The 25,395-nt window shown below is 52.9% G+C and overlaps 1 protein-coding gene across 1 annotated transcript in view; it reads left to right on the top strand.

Moving 5' to 3' along the window:
- The window catches only part of ZBTB16 (zinc finger and BTB domain containing 16), a 189,417-nt gene extending 167,843 nt beyond the window's left edge, over positions 1 to 21,574 (top strand). Inside the window, exons 5-7 of the mRNA XM_060160423.1 lie at positions 13,678 to 13,848; positions 18,723 to 18,890; positions 20,916 to 21,574. Coding sequence (XP_060016406.1) covers positions 13,678 to 13,848; positions 18,723 to 18,890; positions 20,916 to 21,145 — 569 coding nt within the window. The 3' untranslated portion in view covers positions 21,146 to 21,574. The remainder of the gene's footprint in view (positions 1 to 13,677; positions 13,849 to 18,722; positions 18,891 to 20,915) is intronic.
- The last annotated feature ends 3,821 nt before the right edge of the window (positions 21,575 to 25,395 follow it).

Consider the following 25,395-nt stretch of genomic DNA (forward strand, 5'->3'; position numbering starts at 1 on the left):
GGCACAGCTCATCTGACTGCTTTGTTGCTTTCATTCCCCATGGAAGGAACAGCTAAATTTCAGTTAGAGGTTGGTAAAAATAAACATGTAATATTTTTACCCTCCAAGTTTTCCAACCTCCTGAATTCTATCCCTGGATTGCTTGGGGGTTTCACAGCCTCAGGGTTAAGAGGCCCGCCAAGACGGTTTGCCCTACCTTTTCTGCCTAGAAGGGCAGTGCCCGGGACCAGGAGTGTTTTCATGAGTAGGACATGGTGACAGAAACCCTCCCTGTGCACGGGGCTTTGCGGGAGGGCAGGCAGGAACATCACAGGAGCCCAGCCGATGTGGGGGGGTGGGGGTGGGGAAGGTGCCCCCACTCTCCCCAAGCTGCCAGCCTGCTGTCTGAGGTGGGCAGGGCTGGTGCCCCCTGGAAGTGCTTTCTGGCAGCTTCCCCGCCCCCCTTCCACCCCTTGTCCGAAGGTTCAGTGCAGAAGGGAGCCATATGGTCCTTTGTGGACACATTTTCCCTAGTACAGTGTCTTCCCGGTGCGAATGCAGGGCCTGGCTCCCCAGTGTCAGCTGTCTGTCCCCTCCCCCCACCCCTGTGCCCCATTCCCCGAAGCCAGCCCAGAGCATAGTAGGTTGTCAGGGGCAAGCTCACGAGTTGGGGAGCCCTGCAGAGTCGGGGCGAGTGAGGAGTCTTTTAGTAGCACCCACCCACACACACTCGCACAGAAACTGTTGAAGTGAAGTCAAATGTCTCAAAGTCAGATCCCTTTTTAGTATGAATTTGCTGTGTCTCATTCTGAGCACTAATTCCAATTTAATTGCAAGTGGCCTGAAGCCTCTTCAATAGGAGTAACAAATGGTTTGATTTTGTAAACTTCATCAGACTGCATTTTAAATGCGACACAGTAGCCCAACTCGAATGCCAATGAAGCACTGGAGTAGCTCTCTGTTTACTAATTATCCGTTTTTACTCCAAGCCACGCTGGCTGGCTTGTCTGATTAAATCGGATTTGTGGGATAGAGAACAGCTAGCAGAGTTTTCTCTATAGTAAACGAGATTGAAACTATGGGCCGCCTGGCTGCACACTGTAAATTATATTTCCTTTTAAAGGGGACGTGTCTCTTTTATTTCTGTGTCGCCCCTCCTGCATATTAAACTTAGGGCACAGAAATGTACCCGGCTCCTTCTAAATCCAGCCTCCTCTCGCCGCCCTCCACCTGGTAGCCAGCTCACTTCTGTTGCTTTCCATCTTCATCTCCAAAGGTCAGAAAAGGAAATGGGTGGCTACAGCCCATATTCCCCATGCCACACTCCTTTTCTTTTTTAATCCTTGCTTTTCTCCCCTTTATCCTGGGGGTGAGTTTTCATTATTCTAAAAGGTCCCTGTGATGATATGGGTTCTTAGAATCCATTTTAAGTTGGCTAACACAGAGTCCTAGCAATAAAATTTGCTGAGACCCAACATGGAGTCGGGTTTAGCCTTTCAGAAAGACGTGAATATTGGAGGTATTGGCTGGGTGGGTTAGTGTGGGCAATGAAAGAGTCCGTTTCTGGAAACTTAACATTGGTTCTTTGGTCCACCCTGGAATGAAATCCTTTCCTCTCACCAGAGTGAAATTCAGATCACCTGGTTCCTACCTGTGGTCCAGCAGAGAAGGCCATGGCTCAGGCACTGGAGGGGTGGACCAGTGCCCACTGTGAAGCCCAGGTTGGGGCATCTGGTGTGTCCTCTACCCATTCCCTGGGGTCTGGGGTCTTGCCTAGAGCTCCTGGGCTCTCTTAATTGTTTATTTCTCTGTCCCCAGAAAAGCCACCTCCACCTTCATCCTTCCTGTACTACACACACACACACAGAGACACACACACACACACACACACACACAGTACATAAACCAAATGCAAGGCAGCCCTGAATAAGGTGTAATCAGGCTGTGCTTAAACTCTGCCGTTGCTAAGACTTTACTCCATGAGCTTGACCTGCCTGCCCAGCCCTCACTCTTGGTATCTATCTTTGTGCCAGGAGCTTTTTATATTTTAATTTGCTTCTGAACGTCCTGCAGAATTCATGGTGTGCGGACTTTTCCCTCTTTGCCCATTGTGTGCGGTACAGTAGGGTAGGCCTGGAGGTGCCTCAGATAGCCTGGTTACCGTGGGAATGAATGGCCACCACACTCTCAGGCTCACAGCCCTCCTTTTAATTGTCGACAGTAAAAAGCATTTAAATGCTGCTTAATTTGTAGTCATCTTCTGGTGGGGGGTGGGGGGAGGAGAGGAACCGTTAAAATGTCAGTAAAATGAATATGTCCTTTTCTTTTTTTGGTTTGTTTTTGTTTATTTATATGGGGTAGTTTTTCTTTTCAGTGCCCAATGTTTGTCTGATATTTAATGGCTCTGAAACAATCGGTATTTCATTTTATTTTGAATTTCTGTCTCCCCCAGCCCCTGCTCCCCTCCCCAGCCCATCCTGTCTCTGGGTCTTTGTCTTGCAAAGGTCTGCCTGTCTCCTTGTCCGTCCCTTCTCTTCTAGGTGGGTCTCCTTCTCATCTCTGAAATACACTGGGGTTTACAGGACATTTTAGATAGGACCCCAGCTGAGTTGCTATCTTTTTACAGTGACCCCTCTCCTGGGCTCCAGTTCCTGCCCAGGCACCTCAGGATGCCTTTGGGGATGCTTGGATCTAGGGAGATGAACTCTCTATTGACAGTGTCTTGTACACTTAAAGAAGACGAGAGAGGGAGAGGCCTGGTAATAAGTTATTGTACAGTAAGGAAATTGGGTCTCATCTTCAGGCGGAACCTCAGTGCCCTCTCGTGATGCTGTGGACACACTGCTCAAAATTGAAGTGCCTACTGTGTGTTGGACAACATGCTAAGGAAATGAGGCCGCTGGATTCAGGGGGTCTGGTTCTCTGACCCATCATCTTGGTTGTTTTTTTCTGTCATCCCGGGGCTGGGGGCAGGGGAGAGAAAGCCCCTGCTCCCCTCTCCCCACCCCATCACCTGGCCCTTGCCCAGCACAGAGAGGCAGACAGGTACCCTCAGACCCAGTGACTCAAGAATTGCCCTTCTGGGACTTCTTTGGTGGTGCAGTGGTTAAGAATCCACCTGCCAATGCAGTGGACACGGGTTCGAGCCCTGGTCCGGGAAGATCCCCACACGCCGTGGAGCAACTAAGCCCGTGCGCCACAACTGAGCCTGCGCTCTAGAGTCCCCGAGCCACAACTGCTGAGCCCATGTGCCACAACTACTGAAGCCTGCGCGCCTGGAGCCTGTGATCCGCAACAAGAGAAGCCACTGCAATGAGAAGCCCGCATACCGCAACAAAGAGTAGCCCCCGCTTGCCACAACTAGAGAAAGCCCGTGTGCAGCAACAAAGACCCAACGCAGCCAAAAATAAGTAAATAAAAAAAAAAAAACAAAAAAGTATTGCCCTTCTGGGTGTATGGCCAGGTCTAGGAGGTACTAGCCGGTAACTGGTGGCCCCTTGAGAGAAAGGACCTAGCAGGTTCTCTCGAGTCTTGCTTTCCCTATCTTTCTAAACACCCCATCTCTCAGGGCTGCTTGAGGGTTCAGAGGAAGAGACCTGGATCGGCCAAAGCAAATGATCAGTCAAGCTTAGATCTCTTCTGTGTCTCTCCTGGGACTGTCCCTCTGTGAGCCAAAGACAGTGGTTCCCAGTGGAGCCCTGAGATTCTCTTTAACTAAAAGAAGGCTATCAAGTGATATTTTGAAGGAGAGATGCCTGAAGTGCGTATCAGTGGGAGAAAGACCTTTCAGTCTTCCTGCATCCTCTTCAAATAGGCCTAGAATTATTGACTGTTAGAATGGGGGGAACCTTTTAAGATCATTTACTTCCACCTTCATTTTCCTGTTGAGGATACTGAGGCCCAGAGAAGTCCAGTAACCTACCTGAGAGTGCACAGCAAGTTAGCCACTGAGCCAGGACTTGAGGACAGGCCTTCCGGCTGAAGACTCCAGTGCTTTCTACTCTTCCAGTCCTCTTCAACTGGGAGCCAATAGTGAGCAGTCACAGGAAAGGGTAGGGCAAGAGGACAATGGCGGGACGATTACCCTGGCCTGTCCTTTCACACACCATACTGACTTCCCATCACACATTCCAGGGCTTCTTTCCCAGAAGTCTCAGGACCAGCTTCTTACAGGCCAGCTCTCATGCAGCCTTGCACAGAGCTGCAGGCTTCCCGCAGTGGTTATAGGCCAAGGGCACAGAGCTGAACACATGCCAGGGAGGCTGGATTGAGGAAGGAACCCATTGTAGTTCTGTGTTTATTTGCACCCACCTACCCCCAAAGGAAGAAAGCTGGGAGTCCTTTGGTTTCAGGAACCTTCGGGGTAGACAGGTGCCAGCCTCTGTCTTTTGAGCTTTAGTCCTACAGAACAAGCAGTGTAGAGAAACTGAGGAGCTCAGTCCTTCTCTGCCTCTTGGGAGGAGAAACTGGATAGCGGTCCTTCAAGGCAGCAAGAGGCGCACCAGCCCACCACCACCCGCTCCTCTCCCAGGCGGCCCCATCTCAAAGGTCCCATCTCCCACTGCCAGAGTGGGCAGTACCTGAAAGCCGTTCCCATTTCAGACCCCCAGGGCTGGGCCGGGCACGCTCTGCAGAGCTGGGCTAGGTTAAGGGACTGCGGGCCGCCCCTCTCCACTCAGGGCTGTTGAAGTTGGTCCAATTTTTCAATCGTGGGCCAATTAGTTTCACAAATGGGGGCCCCCGTGGTGCCAGGGCACATTTGTTCCGGGCCTGCGCACTGGCCAGGCCCCATTGTCCTGCCTCCCACCCCCGTGTGGGCCCATTGTCCTCGCCCCCAGCGGGTGCTGCTTAGGGCTGATTTATACGGGCAGGCGTCCTGCGGGCTCTGGGCCGCACTGCCACAGCTGGCGGAGGTGCTTAAGGCCTTGGACCCCGTGACCTTTGCCCCAGTCCTGCTGTCATTTTGAAAGTTACAGACCAGAGGGCTGCATACCTCTCCGGATTTACTCTCCACCCCAAACCCCCCACTACACGCACACACCGTCTCCCTTCCCTTTTTCCTCCCTCTGCTCTTGTGGTGGACGTTTGTATTCATTCTGGAATGGCTGGAAGGGTCCGGGAGCTGGGCTGGGAAGGGGCTGTGGAATGGGTGGGAGATTCCAGGAGAGGCAACGCGTCTCTTCTGACGCGGAGGCTGCTGCTACTTTCTGCAGGGGGGCTCTGCATCCTCGATTCCTTAGTTCCCTCTCTGATGCCAGGGATGCGGGACTTGGTTTGCCATTGAGTTTGCCCTTGACACTGTCCCACCAGGGGACCCATGCACCCTGGACAGGGTGGCCCTGCGTGAGGTAGATGGAACGGGGAGGCCGTCGTGTAACCAGGCAGCAAAGCACAGATCTGGCCCCATCTTAACCCGTTAACCCTCTCTTGCAAACCAAACTCAACTTTCTTCTTCCTTTTTACCTCTTTTCCTTTCTTTTCCACCCCTGCTCTTGTCCCCTTCCCCCAGTTTCTCCCCCTCTTTGGCTCGTTTGTTGGAGTGATTGACAAAATTAGTACATCCATTCAGGTTACTTTTATTGTGCAGGTCTCAATAAATCCCCCGCTTCCGGGGTGCACCTTAATGAGCTAGTGAGCTGACAAATTTGTTTACTGTAGCTGGAGGTGCCGAGTAATGAAATGCACTTGTGTCTGCAGCTCACTGCTAAACAAATACACAGCTTCTGGGAGCCGCATTGTTAGCTGCTGCCGCCTGAGGCTGTGGCCACATTCCCCAAGAGACTGACTGAGAGGGGTGTGTGAGCAAGTGTGTGTGTGTGTGCACGTGTGTGTATACATGCACAGGTGTGTGCTCTGAGACATGGCTTAGTTTTAAAACAAATTTGAATCAGCTACTCCGGCTCCTCCCTATTTGTTTATTCATTGAGAACTCTCTGCTCCCTGGACTACTGATGTAAAACGCTAACATTCCCCCTTTCCCTTGTGGAAATAGAAGGTTATATTGATACGTGGGTGCCTTCCAAGATTCTAAGCAGATAAGAAAGAAAGGAAAAAGGGGTAGGGAGGCCTGGATACGAGACTGGAATTGACAAGACTGAAATTGACAAGAAGGCTAGATGCTAATGTTTTTAGCTCCTGGCTTGGTCTGGGAAGACATAACTGAGCAGACGATGAAAAGTGCTCCAGCAGTAGGTGACTATACGTAGGAGACAAGCACTGGAGCACAGACTTGTGGCTAATTTGGTTTGAGGCAAGCCTTGCAGAGATGTTTTCTCAGCCTTCTCTACCCTTCCTGGGAGAGAGGCTGTAGGCAGTAAACAGGGGGACTTGTCTACCACTCTCCTGCAGCTGTCATTCCCGGGGTGGGGTGCGCAGTCGGCGGGCTGACATTTTCTTGGGCTGGGTAGACTGGGCCCTCCTTGTGCATGTAGCTAGCCTTCTGAGGAAGGCTGGGAGTTCAGGACTCATCCCGAAAGATGCTGCACCTTATGCCCAGGAGGAGAGCTAGAGAGGGATGGCTTGACGCTTTCTTCAGTAGATCCCTTGCAAAGGAGCCAAGCCCTAAGTGATGGCACAGGAGGAATGAAAAGGGAGGCACCCCTGCCAATGTCATGAGCTGAGCTTTTGCTTCCTTTCGTCTGCTCCCTGGCCTGTCCCCCCTTCGCCACCACCTCCAGCCTCTTGAGATGCAGACAGAGCCTTCCTGCCTTCGGTGTGAGTCAGCCCTGGGCTGCTTGTCTCTGTCTTTTCCTCCTGCACAGCGGATGATGCAGCTCTGCCACTTTTTTAGCAATGACCTGGGGGGAAGGAAGAGAAGGATGGGGAAGAGGAAGAGGTGGCAGTTTCTGTGACAGTTTTGGTGTGTGGTTACAAGGCTTCCCAGGACTGGAAATGGTGTCTTAGGAAGGAGTAATCCTGAGAGTCAGAGGAAGTAGGAAGGCATGTCTGAGGATTTGGAGGGGGCAGGTGGTTCCAGTTTAAGTCACGGTTTTCACACCTCCTAAATATGATATTTTCTTCCTCTGGAGAGAAGAAGTTGCAGGGGGCGGGGAAGCAGCTCTTCCTTTCTTGGGTGAGGTTGGGTGGAATTAGACAAGAGAAGCCCATCCTTAGTCCATGTGCAAGGACACATGCACACACATGCACACACATGTACACTCACGGCCGGCTTACCAAAAAAAAAAGCCCGAGTATATTTAGATCCCTCTGCTCTTTTGATAAGAAACTGCTTATATCTAGGGATAATAAGAACCTTTTGCTCCAAGAAGGTGTAGCCCCTGAACATCTTCTCCGGCTGTGTACCCCCTGGTCCTGTTCCTTCCTTTCTATTAAAGAGCTAATTGGTATGGAAATGGCACAGGTGTCAACATGAGGGTTTTTGTGTCTCATAATTTCAGACCCAGTCATCACCTGGGTGAAATAAATACCCTGAGTTTGTGTCACCCCTCCTGCCTCCTGTTCCGCCCTAGCCTTGGCTTTCTCCCATTTTTTGGCTAAAATTAAACTTGTTTTAATTTGGGAATCTGAGCGGTACATGCCCTGCAGCCAAGATTGGCTGTGCTGCCCTTGGGGGTGGAAGGTGGGTGTGGTGGGGTCACCATCTCCAGATAGAATGGATGCAAGTGAGGGTACAGATATTTGCATGGCCCTTCTGCACGTTACCTGGGACCTCTCTCCATCAACCCTGCCACACCCATTCCCTCTTTCTAGTGTAATTTCCCTTCAGGCAGACACCCTTGGGGTCCAGCCTAACACTGAGCCCCATTCATTCTTAAGAAGAGCAGAGGAAGTGCTGTTCTTTGACCTGGTGAATTATTTCTTTGGGCCAAGGCTAATTGATGTATCTGATTTACACTGAAATTTACAGATTGATTGAAAACAGTACATTTGTAGGGTTTACATACTCAATAACGTTTGCCAGTTGCCTCCTAACAGCACTATGAAGTTGGTAGTGGAAAGGGCAGCTTACTCATGAATACCATCTCCTAGATGAAGAAATGAGGCCAAGGGCAGCAGCTACCTGGCTCAGAGTCACAGAGCTGGGAAGGGCTGCACCTGTGGGCTAGAACCAGGGTCTTCTGTTTCACTGCATGGTGTGGTAAAACTGGTCCTTTTTCTATGGGCTGGGTCTTCGCTTCTGAGCAACAGAGCTCAGACATGAAGCCAGAACCGGGGAGTCCTGTTCAGCCCACCAGACAGACAAGAGAGGCCCCAAAGAGATCAGCTGTCTGGGGGTTACTGGGCATTACTAACTTCCAAGGAGAGCCTTGTTGGAAGTTCCCGGTAATGGCTGCATTTGGTCTGGGCTTCCCCCAGCTCTAGCCATCCATCGCTCTGTACCATGACTTTCCCCACCCTGTTTCCCCCCTTTGTCCTTTGTGATTGTCCCTCAGCTCCTTATTCATTCTTGAATGCAACATGCAGTTATTGAGCACCTACTATATGCCAGGCCCTGTGCTTTATCTTGGGGGATATAACAGTGAAGAAAATAGCCCCTGTTTTGGAGGGCTTACCATCTACTAGACAGAGCTGAATGTCAAAAATGAGTACAACAAAGGGTTTAATAATTGTGCTGGCATCATGAGGGCTCAGAGGAAGAAGGTGTTCTTGGCACTGAGTCCTAAATGGTGTCACTCATCCAAGATGCCTTCTCTAGGGTCAGTCCCTGGAAGAAGCAGCCCAGAGTCGAGAAAACAACTTAGGCTTGTGTATGGTGGAAGGCGGCCATGATCTGTATCCAGGTTGTTCACTGCAGGAGGATGCCCAGCTGAGGGAGAAATGGAGGCTGGAGTCCAGCCGTCTTTGCTTGCAGAGCTGTGTGCCCAGGCGAGGATCTGCGTCTGCCCAGATGAAGAGGCATGATTTTCTAATTCAGACAAAGGCATCGTCTGGGCTGGTATTGGCTTTGCTACCGCTTCATAGCTAAAAAGCTTTTTCACTTGGGTATCTCATTGGATGCTCTCAACAACCACAAGCAATGTGTCAAACGACGGACAAATTCTGGTCCAGAAAAGTTCAGCAACTTGCCCTGGTCACAAGGCAAGTAAGTGGCAGAGCCAGGACACATGTGCTTCTTTGGTCTCCCTTGTGGCATGTTGACCATCTGATTTCTGAATGTCTTTTGCAACCGGTGGAGGCTCCTTCCCTCTCCCCACTGGTATCAGGCATGAGGTCTCCCCACAGCAGAGGAAGGAGCAGTGAGCATCTCAGGGGCTCAGGCATTGAAGGAAGCAGAGCACTAACACTGCCGGACCCCCTTGCCTCGCCGAACATCTCACTGCAGCTAATGAATTGCTAATACAATTTTCTAGATAATTTTATTTCCATAGCCCCACATTTTAATGTGTTTCCAAAAGCTAGCATTTATTTGCTTAATCTCCCAGTGTAATAGAATCTGCCCTGACTCATCATACATGCGAACAATCAGCTAGGCAGAAACTACGGCAAATTGTTTAATAACTCAAATCTCGTCTCTAGATTCTTAACTTGCATGCACCAATAGCTTTTCTTGAGTCTCCCCCGCTCTTTCCTTTTTCCTTTAAAAATATTTTTCCATCTTCTCAGCTGCTGGTCTCCAAACAGAAGAATGGAGAGTGGATGTGGGGTCTCAGAGCCCCCGTCTCTTTATGTCTGAGCCTGGGGCAGTGTCTCGGTGGCCAGGGAGAGCCCCTGTGCCCTGTGGGATGTCCCAGGAAGGGGAGAGAGACCACTGTAGGGACACTGTAGCATTTCCTTTGCAGGTGGTCACTGCATAACTTTAAACTTGTCACCAAGGTACAGAGCTGGCGTCCAGGACTTCAAATGCATCACGCTTCCTGACTCGAGCCCAGGCTGAGGGTCCTGTCTTGCCACTGCCCTGGATTCCACTTCTCCAGTCCTCCTCCTGTCCTCCCAGCCCCTACCCTAGACTGGTCCCCACTCTCCTCCAGTGGTAGCACAGAAGTCCGTCATGTTCCTCCCTGCTTTCAGCCACTTGCCACTGCTGTCGGTGCCCTTGCAGCCCCCAGGGGCATTGCCCTCACATACTGGTTGGATCAGGCTAGCACCCGACCCCCTCTTTTCGTGGCACTGCATTGCCTGTGGAATGAAATCTACTCTGTCCCACCAGGTGATGCGGCCCTCTGCCACCCAAACCCCCATAACCTTCCCTGCTCATTTTCATCCTCAGGGTCTGTCCTCTGCCCCTGCCTGCTCTGCAATTTGCTTGTGGGGTTTCTAGCCTGGCTCCCGTGCCCCATTCTTGCCCTTGGCTTCTCAGTCCACTTCATTTCTTAAAACCTAACTCAGATTCTCCGAAGCCCTCTTGGCATCAGCCTGTCTTATCCTCTGGCTGGTCGTTGGCTTGTCTGTGTCCCCCACTAATCTGGGACCCTATTTCTCTGGTGGATCTCAGCATCCCTCCTGTCACCTAGCACAGTGCCTACGCTAGGTGATACTCACCGAGTCAGCTGAATGGACACGAAATGGGTTCAGCCATTCCTGAGAAGAAGAGACCACATAGTGGGGCAGCTTTGGGGCCCTGGGAAGACGGGAAGGGGTGAGGTTGCAGGGTTCTCAGTCTGCCCTGCAGTGGTACTGACCCTCAGAGCTCCTCTGGGCCTGGCTTTTTTAAAAAGATGTATATGCAATTTCCTTTTTCTTTCTTTCTCTCTCTCTCTCTTTTTCTTTCTTTCCTTCCTTCCCTCCTTTCCTTCCTTCTTTCCTCCTTTCCTCCTTTCTTTCTTTCTTTCTTTCTTCCTTCCCTTCCCTTCCCTTGCCTTCCCTCCTTCTTTCTTTTCTTCCTTCCCTCCTTCCTTCGTTCGTTCCTTCCTTCCTTCCTTTCTTTCTTCCCGTCCTTCCTTCCACCCTTCCTTTCTTCTTTCTTTCCTTCCTTCCTTCCTTCTTTCTTTCTCTCCCTTCTTCCTTCCCTCCCTCCCTCCCTCCCTCCCTTCCATCCTTCCCACAAGGCATGTGGGAATCTTAATTCCCCAGCCAGGGATTGAACCCGCACCCCCTGCATTGGAAGCATGGAGTCCTAACCACTGGACCACCAGGGAAGTCCCTGGGCCTGGCTTTCTAGGCTCGGGTGTCTTCCTGGGAATGTCATTCATGTTCCCTCTGATGCAGATTCCTTCCACACTGAGGATTTCGGAGGATGCATAAGGAGAAACCTGGGCTCTTAAAGGGCGTGGTTTGCCCGGGAAACCTGCTCCGTCTTACTGATAAAAGGCAGATGTTTGATGTCTGGCTTCATCAGGACTCTCTGTGGGGTGAGGTTAGGGCCAGAGAGGGGGCTGGTGCTGGGGGCCCTCAGGATGAAGCAGCCACAACGTGCCACGTCGCAGGACATGCTGCAGATGGACGCCATTCTGGGGCAGGCTGGCCAGGCCCGACTGGGCTTTGAGGACTCACTGTCCGCCGTCGTCTGCTTCTGCTGGGCAGACCGCTCCCATCAGTGCCCCCCTCAGTCAAGTGGGGCCCGCACCCGAGTACCTTGCAGAGGTCTTGCTGGCGCCCAGTGGAGTCGGAAGGCTTCAGAGAGCTTTACCCTGTGACCCGGCTTCCACTGCACGCCTCCTGGCCCAGGTTCTCCAGCTGCTGCTGGGGTGGGCCCTGCATGCACTGGGGCTCCTGAACCAGCTGGATTGGAGCTGCCTCGCTGGTGTCATTATTGTGCCTCTTCCCAGAGAAGCCCATGCAGACAGGTGGCAGATCCAGAGGGAGACATGAGCCCAGCCCTGTGATTTCTGAAATCAGACATACTGAAGCATTTAACAGTCCCAGCTCTGCTTCTTTCTAACTGTGTGACCTTAGGCAAGTTACTTAATCACTCTGTTTTCCCATTTGTACAAAGGGGCACGAGAATCCTGCCTTGCACGTTTTAAACGAGATGACAACAGATAGAGCACCTAGCACACGGCCTGTAGTAGTTCCCCTTCCCGTCTGCTCTTTGAGTCCAGGAGCAAATTTGTGCCCTTGCTGATATTCCACATCCCCTGCTCAGCCTTCCCTGGACCTGGATGCAGGCGATGTCTGTCTGCAGGTGTGATGAGCATGGCTGAAGGTGCTGTGAGGGGTGGGGGGCTGGGGAGAATGAGAGGCCATCTTTGCCTTCCCGCCAGTCCATTCATTGCAAACCCAGCCATGAATGGGACTGAGTTGTCCAGAACGGGCCTTCCATTTGCTATCTCTGTTGATGGACCCCAGAGGCCACAGGCACTCTGTGCTGTCCTTCTTGTCACCCTCTTTCCGCCGGGAGCTCCCTGATGCCACATTGAGCAGCCCACGACTTGCCACAGCCAAAGCTCTGCTCCACCTTCCACTCTGGGCTGCCAGGCACTGGGCCTGCCCCCCTTTCTTGCTTGTGTCCTTTACACGGGGGAGGCAGCGCTGGGCTGACCACAGGTGATAATGCCCAGATGCCGGCAAAGAGAGACGAGCGGATGGGGAGCTTCCCGGGGTAGGGGGCTGACACGCTTAGGGAAATGGAATCCAAAACGGTAGACAAGGAGCTACTGGTGAGTCCTTGGAAGGTTTAGATGCTTCCTCCTGTGGTGCTGAACCCCGTAAGGCCATGGTCCCAGAGCAGCATCAGGAAGGGGGTTGATAACAGACAGAAAATGGCAGCCTGCCTTTGTAGGGTACCATGGGGTACCTACCCGTGCTTCTGATCAGCACAGGGAACGACCAGACAGAGTTAAATGAAAATCTCATGTCCCTCATTAGCTTAAAATCCCTTGACAGTTGTCCGTTGGTCTTGGGATGAAGCCTAAAGATCTTAACATGGTTTTCAAGACCCCGTACGAGCTGGCCCTGCCTACTTCTTTGACCTCTGCTCTACTTTCTTTCTGCCTCCTCAGGTGACCTGTTCTGTCTTATCCTCTGACCCGTCACGTTTTTCTCCAGTTCAAAGATACTATTCCATCTTCTTGGAATGCTCTCCTCATGGCCCAGTGTGCTGGGTAACATCTATGATGAGGGCAGGCACTTGGTACGGTTTTCCGTGACTACATCCCCAGGGCCAAAGGAGAGAGTCCTCCTTATAGAAGATACTAAAATAATATTTGTTGAATGAATGGACCCTTAAGATGTACGCATTAATGAATGGAGACGTGGTTAAGAGAATCGGGTCTGTAGCTTGCGTTAGGAGCAGATCAAATCCAGGTTGCCTGGGCTTGAATCCCAGCCCTGTTTGCTTGCGAGCTCTGTGCTACTTCGGACAAGTAACTCAGCCTCTCTGTGCCTCCTTCTCCTTATCTGAAGGGTGAGGATGCAGAGCCCGCCTTTTGGAGATGGGATTTTTAAGTTAGTTACACTTGAACGACGGCTGGCATGTGTCATCTCCATTATTGTGATTCCTCACAGAGGCCGGCCTGATGCCCCGCCTCCCGTGCCAGGCTCTGGAAGTCCCTTTGATAGATGCCTTCCTGGTACCCTGCCTTTGACACAGACCTCCATACGATTGCAGACTCATTTGCTGCTCTGATGTGTTTGATTAATGTCTTTCTCCCACTAGACTTTAGGTTCCACGAGGGCAGGAAGTAAGTGGCTTCTGTCCACCGTCGGAGCCGCACAGCGGGGGCTTCAGCAGCCTTGCGTGGCCTGCGCCACCTCTGGGCTTGCCCGGGGTGCTGGCCTGCCGCTGGCTCTGGCTCCAGCCTAGCTGGGTGAAGAAGGCCTGCGTCCAGCCCTGAGGCTTTCCCCCGCTGTGTCCTGCAGGCACGGACATGGCTGTCTTCTGTCTGCTGTGCGGGAAGCGTTTCCAGGCGCAGAGTGCACTCCAGCAGCACATGGAGGTCCACGCGGGCGTGCGCAGCTACATCTGCAGCGAGTGCAACCGCACCTTCCCCAGCCACACAGCCCTCAAACGCCACCTGCGCTCACACACAGGTAGGCCCGGCCGGGGACGGGCAGGGCAGGGTCTCTGGGAACCACTGTCTGCATTTCCCTCCAAACACATCTGGCGGGGGTGCCCTCAGCCCTCCTCTGCTCAAGCGTCGGGCATGCAGGGGCCTCCGAGGTGCAGGGCAACGTGGACGGTTCTTATCCTGTCCCACCCTGGGCACCTTTGGTTCTCAACATCTCTGTGCCCGACAGGGAGGGTGCTCATTAGAAATGCAGGCTCCTGGGTCCCATGCTCAGAAACTTCTGTTCAGTGGGTACAGGTGGCATCCGAAACTCAACATTATTAGTAAATATTCCCCAGGAATTCTGATGCAGGTGGACCCAAGACGAGTTTTGAGAAAAACCTGCCTTCTTGGTCTCTGTCTCTGCCTTTCCCCCTCCCACTGCTGGCCCCCTCCACACACACACACACACACACACACACACACAGTGCACACACACTCCTGAGGTCGGCCTTGGGCTCTCAAGGGAACGTGGCAGAAGTGGTCCTGCTTATTCCCCAGTAACAGAAGCACACGTTCTATACTTGGGCCTTAGCCCTGTTTAGGGGAGACAGTGAGGTCGTATAAACAGTGAGCCATGAAACATCCCTGCTTAGCCAGTTGGAGGTGCTGGGGGAGGAGAGTAGTTGTGAGTCAAGGGGTCTGGGCTGGGATACGTGGTCCTGAGAGCCAAGAGGCATTTGCTTCCTTGCAGCGGCCCCTGACCCTCTAGCAAGGTCATGGGTGACTTGAAAGCCTTCCTTTCTCTGGCTGTACATGGATAAAGGATTGCCTGTTTCTGAGTCTGCATGTGTCTTTGCTTGTGTGTGTTCTGTCCTGCTTTTGGGGTGAGAGGTGGGTGATGGAGCCAGGGAGACAGAGAGGCAGACTCTCTTTCTGAGTACGTAACAGGGTATGTTCTCATGTCTGCTGGAGAGGGTATAAAAAACTCTGTGTGCCTCATGACGGCATCGGCAGGACCCTTTCCTCATTCTTGGGTCTTACCATGCTCTGGGATTAAGTGGCAGGCTCTGCTGAATACGGGAGGGGCTTTGTTTATCAGGGACCGAGGTGGCCTGGCCTGCCCGCGGTAGGCATCCTCGCCAAGGAGCCTGCCTGGACTCCTGCTTCCGGATGCTGTCCCGTGCAGGGGAGCACATTGCCTTAGCATCACCAGATTTGCTTAGAACTTGTTAGATTTGCTGGCTTCGGACAAGGGGAGGTCTCCGAGGGGAAGGCCTGACAAGAAGGGCAGAGGAGGAAGGGATGCTGACAAGGGCTTTCTCTGTAGTGACCGCATAAGCATCCCCTGCAGGTATCGGGTTGGCCAAAAAGTTCACTTGGGTTTTTGGCAAGATGTTACAGAAAAAACCCGAACCAACTTTTTGGCCAACCCAATACATGCACCTTCCTGTCAACACCTCCCCCACTGGGCCCCCAAGTTCAGCCTTATCAAAGGTGGCCAGTTACCTTTCAGCCACTTCTGAGCACTCTGCTGGGCCCCATCAGTCGGATTCATGTGACTGGAACGATCCCAGTCCTGCTAAGTCCACCCAGGATACGCCCTGCCCTGCCCACCCTAGCTCCTGAGAGCTCAGATATCAAAATGCCCCCGGCCCCTGTGTCAGTCATGGCTCAGATCCATGGGGAGGGAGTATTTCCAGACATCGTTTAGGAGAAGTACTTGCTTTTGACCTAGGAAACATGGAGCACGTGTGCTGCCTACTCCAACACCCATGGATTTCACACCAGTGAGGCCCTGTGCGCACAGCCCCGCCCAGGCTGAGCACACCCCGCACGATGCCTCTTTAATATTCCCTTGTTCTTGGCCCACTTGCTGCTGCGGCCAGGCGTTGAGCATCAGCAGCTGTGTTGGGTAGGTTAGTCCAGCCGCGCTCTCGGCATTGATGGATCCCTGATTCACATGGCGCATCGTCTAATAAACTCTCCGCTGTGCTGAGTGGGGGAGCTGAGTAGCCGACAGGATGGGGCTGGGGTGGGAAGGATGACACTGGGCTTGGCCACAGTGCCAGGGAGGCCACCAGGTGAGGACAGACCGCTGGGGTCACAGGTGCACTGGGCAAGCCCGAGGGGGGCTCTCATTAGTCTCGTTTGTCCTGTACTTAATGTCAAGCTCATTAAAGAGGCCACAGAGTTAATCAACCCACCACAAATTGGATTTTGAATCCTGCAGCCAGTTTTGTGTACATTATGGCAACACTGACACGGGGTGAGGATTTTAGGCCAGGTGCTTGCCATGTTTCAAAATCCGTGTGTGTGTGTATGTGTGTGTGTGTGTGTGTGTGTGTGTGTGTGTGTGTGTGTGTGTGTGTGTTGGTGTCTTTTTTTTCCTCCCCCCCTAACTTTTTATTCCTTTCCCTGGGCTGACTCGAGACATTTCATATTTAAACTCATGTCACATGTGATCCACTTCATCATTAAATTCATAAAAATCTGATCAAACCAACCTCTCTGCCTTAACCTTTTGTTTTTTAAACTCTCAGGGCCCCCCTCTGGAGGGGAAAGGCACAGACAGACAGCGGTGCCCACCCCCCAACCCACCGTGTGGCTGCCGATGTACGTTTTCATTACCGGCTCCTCTGAAGTCTCACGTGGCCCTTGCTTTATTTATTTATTTATATCTTAATGAGGATACCGAATTCTTGATTAAAGTTGTAATCGTTGCCGATTCAGTAAGGAGGGGAGTCGAATGTCAGACGGGGCTGTGTGTGCAGACGTCTACACGCAGAGAGAGTGGCACGCAGGCCCAGGCGTGCACAGACCAACCCTCCCTCTGTTAGACACACGGCTAATTAGGAGCAGGGTCTGCATGGGCCTCTCCTTCCCTGGGGTTGGATGGGGCTGGCGGCTGGGGACGGGCCAGTCCGCACAGCCCCAGCAGCGAGGGCGCGGGCAGGTGCCTGGAACTCAGGAATCCGCTCGTCCCCAGATCTGCACGTGGAGGCTCTCCTCTGAGCCCAGGGCAGGGCCCCCTAGAGTGGCTTTGCTCTTTGAGCTTCTTGCATCCTACCCCTCCGATGGAAGCGCTCCCACCCACCCGTCTACACCCTCGGAGCATCTTGCAAACCTTCCACCCGTGAGAGAGCCCGCCAGGGAGCAGACCGCAGCGTCCTCGCCCCACAGAGCCTTAAAAACCCTTCCGAGCCATCAGAAGAGATGAGAATGTGTGAGGGTGCAGGGGCTTGCGTTCGAGAAGGGGGAGGTTTGGTTAGCAGCCTGAGGAGGGGAGAGAGAGAAGAGAGTAAAATATCATTTGAAAGAGGAAGTGAAGGCGCAGGCATGCAAGTCTATAACGAGAAGGACAATTTATGCCCAGGCACGAGCGCAGTTTGACATGGGGATAATGAAAAAACGTAGGTCATTGTGGATGACTTAAACCTTCAGCGGCTGAAGAAAATGTATGAAATGCAGAGGACATTACACGGTTGGCAGCCCCGCGCATCTGCAGAGGGACAAGTGAAATACAGTGGGCCATTCTTTACCATAAACGATGGCTGGTGGAGGTGCAGCCCAGAGAAATTGTAATTACAGTGACAAGACGAATCAGCGATATTTAAATATTCATGAACAAAGTCTGGGGTGATCAATCTGTCTTTATTGTCTGTGCCTTCACTCCTGTAATAAATAAGTAGCCGAAGTCTTCACCTTTCATCCCCACAAAGCCCCCACTTCGGGTACAAAGGGAAAGATGGTTAATCCCCGCACCCCATCCTCAGAAAGGAGGCTGCTGGGCATGGATTCCAGGCCAGGGAAAGGCAGTTCTCCCCGAGTTTCATATACTGACATTTCCCGAGCGTCTGCTTAGGGGTTACTCTGCGTTGCGTGCTGAGGCTACAGGGATGAACAGGCTTCCCTTCTTGTCCTCACGGTGCTCGTAGTCTGTGGGCACGGTGGGCGTCACAGCAGATGCAACACAGCCTGTCAGTTAGCAGCCCGGTAAGTATCCAGTGTCCAGATTCTGGAACCAGATCTGAATCCCAGCTCAGCTCTTTGACCTCAGGGACCGTGTTTAAGCATCTCTAAACATCTCATTTTTCTCTTCTGTAAAATGAGAATGATACTGTCTTCCTTGTAAGGTTGTTGTGATGATTACGTGATATGATTGATCCACGTGAAGTTCTTAGCACAGTAGTGAGCATTCAACAAATGTGGGCCATTTTCATTAGAAAGTACCATCAAAATTGTACTACTACTGCTAAAAGGACAAAATACTGGACATTTCTTCTCTCTGGGGACAGAGGAGAAAGTGACTCAATTTGCCTGAGCAGGGGACAGTGGGGGTAGCGCTAAAGGGAAACTTCCAAACCGTGGTGACACGTGAGCTGGACTTGGATGCGTGACTAGGAGTTCGCCAAGGAGAGAAGAGGAAATCACGCAGAAAAAAACGGTTGCATAAGCCTGTGGAGGAGGGAAAGAGCAGAAGGAATTTGGGGGACAGTGAGAATATTGGAGGGATTTTTTTGAGGGTAGGGGAGTCAGGCTGGAATGGCCTTTGCCCCTGACCTAGAGGAAAGGAAGCTGGGGGAAGGGTCTCGAAGCCCCTGGGTCTGCTCTGCCCTCAGGGGACCTGCTTTCTGGTGGCTCTGTTCATCCCTGAACCAAACGGGCTCTCTTTTCCCGAGACTGGCCCTTGAGGCGTGGATGGCCACTGGGCCACGGTAAAGTACGGACACGTGTGCACAGGCGTGCTCCCTGTTGATGCTAAGGGGCTGGCAGGGGGTGGAGGGTCCCTCAGTCATCTCTGGAGGTGGCGACTCTAGGCAGCCTCACCCTCCCGGCACACTGAACGTGCCCTACTCTCCCCTAAAGAGGGGGCCGAGGGAGGCGGGGGCCTGATCCAGCCCCTTGTCCCCACAGGTGACCACCCGTACGAGTGTGAGTTCTGCGGCAGCTGCTTCCGGGATGAGAGCACGCTCAAGAGCCACAAGCGCATCCACACGGGCGAGAAACCCTACGAGTGCAACGGCTGCGGCAAGAAGTTCAGCCTCAAGCACCAGCTGGAGACGCACTATCGAGTGCACACAGGTACTGAGGACACGCAGCTGGCTCCGGGCGGGGAGTGGGCGGGGGCAGGTGGGTCTGCAGAGGAGCCCGGGTGCCCATGGTCCAGGCTGAACCGAAGAGTGGAACAGCGCCTGCTAAGTGTTACTACGGTGACCTGAGTGCCACTTCCTCCCTGCGAGGGTGAGGCCGACCTTGCTAATCGATCACAGCGCTCTTTCCAGGAGCCCAGACTAGCCTTCCAGGCGGCCATACCAGGAGCTCACAGAGGATGTCCATTCCTGAATCCTGAATTGGGGGTCAGTTGGCCTGATTAGCTGAAAGTGAAGGCTAAGGTGATTTCACGTGACTTGAGGGTTACAGGAAGAACTAGGCGACATTAAGTTAGGTTATGATGAGAGTTGGGAAAAATTGTATGTTTGATTGAGTTCGGTTCAATGATTAGAGAAGCAGTTGGATTTACTAACCCCTCTACATGTTTAATATTTTACCATTTCAAAGGGCCTTCATGTTCCTTTTTACATAAAAGAAATGTGAGCAACTGTTTTCTTGGGGTCTGAGGACAGAACGGGTGGAAGTGGTCCCGATATCCAGACTTGCCAGAGCTGGGGGCCGTGGATGCTGGAGCCGGCCCAAGCCTGCCTGGGAAAGCCATTGTGCACATCTCTCTCCAGCCGCGTGTTCTGTGTCATCACCTTGGTTGCTTAAAATTGGCTACGGTGGGAGGGTTCACAACATGGCCATCAGCAAATGCTACCAAATCAGGGCTTTTGGAGAGCCAGTTGTTCACCATTTACAGTACACTCCCAGTTGGGGGGTAGATAGAAGGACTTCCTGTGAGGGTGAGACATAGTGGAAGGTAGTGGAATGTGGCAAAGTAGGAAGGCTCCCCTGATCAGGGGAAACAGCTGCCTGAGCAGAGGAATGGGGAGAGGTGATCAGATAGGTCCTGCTAGCCCAGGGGAGAGAGTGTGTTTTCCCGGGAGGGGAGGTGGACAGAGGGAGCAGTAAGCAGAGGATACATGTTGTCATAGCTCTGCTTTGGGCCCCAAGGAGAGGATGGGGTGCTCGTTGCTGACAACTAGAGTGACCCCCAGGATTTCCCAGAGCCCCTTGTCAGAGTCGTGTCCTGGCAGGTGTATCATTAAGTGCGCTGGCGCTGACTATTGTAAATAGCTGGTCGATAGTTAGATCACTTTGGCTGTTCATTACTTCATTATTTCGCAGGGGCCTCTGCACAGAGGAGTATCGATAGCGAGAAGGCTGGCCAGTTAATTACTGTATCAGAGCAAGGTTCCCTCACATCCTCTGGTCAGCTCCAGGGGACTGGAACAGAGGGTGGGCGGGTCGCAGCTTGGGTGTGGCCATGCACTCCCAGGTTCTCTGTCCCTCCCCCACTCTGGCCCCAGAGGGGAAGGCAGGGTCCAGGGCAGGCTCTAGAGCCTTAGAGGAGTAGCCATTCCCAGGTTTAGCACGTTTGCAGGATGGGGTCCCCTCGGTTTTACCCCACCTCTGTTCCCCACCATCTGTAGCCCGGTAAGGACTCCATCCCCTTGCTCCCCTGGAAGGAACTGTGTGCTGAAGAGCCATCCCTAAGCATTTGAGAGGCCTCGCGGGCCCTTTTCTAGACCTCCCTTTCCTTTCTTAGGAAGGGGAGAGTCCGTGCCCCCTGAGAGAGTTAAGGATAAGTCCAGGGGCTGGAGCTGGCCTACGTCGTGGCCACTAGCTACGTGTGGCTATTTACCTTAGTTACAGTGAACAAGATTGAGAATGCAATCCGTTGGAAACTAACACACCATTGTAAATCAACTATACTTCCATTAAAAAAGAAAAAAAAAAGAAAGAGTGTAGTTCGCAGTGGCACTCAGGAGCCAGAAGTGACTCGCGGCTGCCACACTGGGTGGGGCGTCCATTGCCCTGGAGAGTGCTGACCTAGAGGGATGGGAGTGTCCAGCAAGCCCGGGGAGCGCTCAGGGTGCAGAACATCCCTGGGGCCCATGTCACAGCCCCCTCCCTCTGTCCTGGCCTTCTCCTGCCCTCCCCCCACAGGTGAGAAGCCCTTTGAGTGCAAGCTGTGCCACCAGCGTTCCCGGGACTACTCGGCCATGATCAAGCACCTGCGGACGCACAACGGCGCGTCGCCCTACCAGTGCACCATCTGCACGGAGTACTGCCCCAGCCTGTCCTCCATGCAGAAGCACATGAAGGGCCACAAGCCCGAGGAGATCCCGCCCGACTGGAGGATAGAGAAGACTTACCTCTACCTGTGCTATGTGTGAGGCGCCTGCGGCGGGGGCGGCGGGGGACAAGAGGAGTAGAGACGGAGCGGGATGACGTCCAGGAGGACCGTGAGGAAAACACAACAAAAAACAAACAAACGAGAAACAACAAAGAAAAAAGAGAGAGAGAAGGAGAAGGAAACCTGGGAGCTGTCGGGCTCTGGGTTCTCTCTGGGGCCCCAGGTGACCTGGATGCCTGGCTGAGCCCCTCCCCTTGGGCCTCCATCCCTCCTTTCCCGGCTGGAGCTTGGCCTGCTCTTCTTGGATGGAGGTGGAGGGGCTTTTGTTCAGCTCGGATGGGGGGATGTTCTCTTCCCTCCGCCCAGATCCTCCTTTTGTGTCCGGAAATGGAGACTAGGAAGGGGGGAGGCTCCTCCAGTCAGAGCCAAACCACCTCTGCCTGCCGTGCTCTCACTGACCCCTCGGGAGGTGGGGGCTGAGGGATGGGTGGGCCGGGGGTGCAGGAAGGGGGCCTGCAGATGCTGGGGCTGGGCGGGCTCACTGGCTGACACAGACGACGGCAGCTCTAGCTTGCTGGGGGCAGCCTGGGCCGGGAGGGGTTCTCCCGCCCTTCCCGTCGCTCAGTTCATCTGTGGCTTTCTTCCGCTCCACCACACCTGGGTGCCCCGTCATGGTCTTCAGGAGCCTCAGGGCTCTCAGCCCCTCCCCCAGCTCCTGGCTGCCCGGCCCCGGTTGACTCCTGTCCTCCCAGCCCCCCATGGATACGGATCCCTCATCCTCCAGCTCCCTGTTGGGGAAGCTGTGTCTGACTCCAGAGCCCCCACTCGCACCCTCAGCTTTCTGAGAACGCAGATGAAGTAAATGGAAGGGCCCATCCCAGTCCAGCCCTGTCCTAAGCCAGATTCCTGCTGAGCTGCTTTTGCTTCCAAAATGGAAAAAGGAAACAACTAAATACACACTATCCCACCCAACACACACAAACACAAACCCCCTGCGGCCCTCCTTCAGCCCCTAGGAGGAGGGATCCACCAAAGGGCTCGTTGCCCATGGAGGGATGTGGATGTCCTTCTCCAGAGGTGCCCTACACCTGGAGGGGGACCCCTGCCCCGGGAGGGTGTCGGCGAGTCGTGCCGGGGACCCTTTGTATACACGGGACCCCAGACCTGTTGAGCTCCATGGGAAAACCCAGGTCCAGAGGGCGGTACAGAATTCCTGGCTCCCAGGGCCCCCCAGTCCACGGGGAGGAGGTGGGGGAGAAGGAGTTGAGAGCGCTTTGCCTCGTGTTACGTTTTGCTTCTTTTCTGTGTCCTCTGTTCACCTGTTAGCACATTGTACTTGAATTACCTCAGTTTTTTGTGACCTCATGAGCTTTTTTGACCCCTGCCTGTATCTCTTTTTTGGTTGGGGGCTGGAAGGATGGGGAGAGTGTTCTTTTCTGTTTCTTGTGTAAGTTAATGGCGAGTTTAATAGGCTTCAGCTGGCCAAGGCCCTCCCCGTGTCCCCTAGCGATGAGCCTCCCAGCTGGAGGGGGCCGTGCGGAAGGGGCTGAGTACTCAGGATCTGGATGGGAGGCCCGGGCAGAAGGTGGGTGCCTGCCGGGGACGGACGGGGTGCTGGGGGCACGGCAGAATCACAGCCGGCTCGGCCCAGGCGTGATGTCATCCTGCCTAAAACACTCTGGAGAGAATCCCACCTTTCTTACAGTTGGCTGGGTCATCCGGGTCTGGGGGCCTGTGTTCTTCAGATCCCTGCCAAGGCGTGACCCCACCTCTGTGTGTATTATCGTTGCCCAGACTGGTCTCTTTTCAGGGCTGGTCGGGGACAAGCCGGCCTGGGTGTTGTTGCGATGGGGCGGGGGTGTTGTTTTTCTAAAAGCTACCTCTTACGTTTGTCCAGTTCTTTTGTTCCCTTCATGCCTCCCACCCTGCTGCTCTGCTTCCCCCCACTTCTCCCAGCCTCCCCTCCCTGAATTTTTGGAAAGCACATTTGCAATATTTGTGTTCGCTTTGGGACGGGTCTTCCCGTTTCATCTCATGCTTTATTTGTAAGAGTTGTGGTTTTTTTCTTTCCTTTTCTCTCTCTGAGAAAGTTGTGGCTGCATTTTTATCTTAGGTTATAAAAAGTGGTTTAGGGAAGCGGCTTTGGGGAGAAGGGTTGTGAGGCATACAGGGAAGTCGGAGGGATGGGTGCTGCTGTGACCACCCCCCTGTCCCTCGGCCCCATCCCTCCTGCCCTCCCCTGTAATCTCGCCCACCAAATCTGAAGGCCTTAAAAGTTGTGTGTTGGGGGGATACGGACAGGGGGGACTGGGTCACTAGACCGTTGATTGGGGATGATAATGTAGGGAGGATGCTATTTTGCAACTATAATAATGACTTAGTGCTTTGGAAAGGAAAAAAAAAAGTTAAACTTGAAATATGTAACTAGAGCAGTTGTCATGTTTATAATGTGAAAAGAGTGGAATCATTGGGGGAGGGGCAGTCTGTAAGAAACCTTTGTGCACTATTGCCGCCTCCCCCAATCTGGGAAGAAGAGGGGACAGGCTGGCCCTCAGGGGATCTGTAAATCCCAGAAAACAGTATTTGAACAGCAAGATGTCATTCAACTTTGGTGGGGAAGGAAAAGAAAAATCAAACTATTCCATAGACCTAGTTGACCCCTCTCCGTCTCCCCTACCCTTCCCACACAGCCGGGTCTCCTCCGCTGTTCGTAAAAGCTGAGAGGGTTGAGCTAATATTTACAAATTGTAATATTTTTGTAATATTTGTTAGTTCCTTCATCAGTTCTACCGGACCTTGCCCTTTCCTTTCGTAACGTGAATAGGAAAAACAAAAACAAAAACAAAAAAAACAACAAAAAAAATTCACCACCACCACCAACAAAATATCCCTTTGTACGTGCGTGTGTGTGCGTGTGCTTGTTGTGTGCGGTTGTGTGTTAAATCATGCAGTATTGTTGTAATCTGGTGTTGCAGCATTGGATGGTACCTAAGCAGCCCCTGCCTGCCCCCACCATCCCGGAGGGAGGGATCCTGGTCGAGAGGTAGGGAGAGAGGGTCGGGGCATGGGGTCTCTGAAGGATGCTGAGTGGGGAGACCTCTGTACTGGACTCTCCCCTCCTCTCCCATGAAGCCCCGGACACCCTGAAGAGACTCCAACTCGTCTCTTTCCCAACTTCCTGCTCACAAAGACAAAAGAATTCTGACCTTGCCAAGGTGGCCAGGCCTAATGGCCAAGGTGAGGGTCAGAAATCATCTGGAGGCTTTAGACGTGTCTGCACGAAGAGGGCTAAGGAGACGAGGAGGGTGGAGACTGCTCTCTCCCCAGGTGAGATCCCTCTTCTTTGCCATCTGGCCCCTTGGTCACCCTGCTGCCTTTGGCTGTGGTACTGCTGACAACCCTACTTGCTACTGCCTTATCCAGCACAGTGAGCTTTCTCCAGCCTGGAAAGTCCAAGTGGATTAATAGTTCCTTTCCTACGTTCAGCTCCTATAAGCGTGTCCCTTAATGCTTTTGGTGACATTTCCCCCTCACTCATGTGCTCTTTCCCTATTCACTCCTTCACTCATTCAAAGCATTAAAATCCTATGTGTATATAGGATAGACAAATATATAGAGATATATATATATAGCAAGAGAGAGATATAAAATAGTACATATCATTGCTGCTTTGGGCTGCTTTGGAGGAGGCCACGAATACGGGGAAGGGAGATCTGGGGTATAGGGGTGGGAAGGGAGGCTGGGGGACCCAGTGATTCCGTACAATCCAGGGATGCAACGCGGGCTTGTTTAATCTTTGTGCCTGAACAGTTTTTCCATGTTTAGAAAAGAAAAAAAAGAAAACCTGCTGCAATTTTTCACAAGTGTCTGGTACCCTTCCGGATGCTACTGGTACAACTGGCTGCTGGGGTGTTGAGGCCTTGGAGGGACGGGGCCCTTTGGCTCATCTCCTTACAGGGGAGTGATCAGTGGTGGGGGCAGCCTTCTGACTCTGGGGGGACTGGGGGAGATGTGTGGCCAATTCCCTGCAAGCCCAACGAGGGTGAAAGCTGGGGGCACGGGACATAGGACAGAAAGGGGGGGAAAGATCGGACTGTGTTCGTCCTTCCTAGGGCTATGTTAAATCTTTTCTTTCCCTCCCTTCTTGTTTCCTCCTTCCTGGAGGTTCATGGTGGCACTTACCTGGATATTTCAGTAGGAGGGAAGAAGGCCAGACTATCCCTACGCAATGAGACTGATGGGTGGAGGAGAAAGGCACAGCCGACCAGGAGGAGTGCAAGACAGACCAGG

This window comes from Lagenorhynchus albirostris, chromosome 9, assembly GCF_949774975.1.
Source record: "Lagenorhynchus albirostris chromosome 9, mLagAlb1.1, whole genome shotgun sequence".
In the NCBI taxonomy this organism is placed as follows: Eukaryota; Metazoa; Chordata; class Mammalia; order Artiodactyla; family Delphinidae; genus Lagenorhynchus; species Lagenorhynchus albirostris.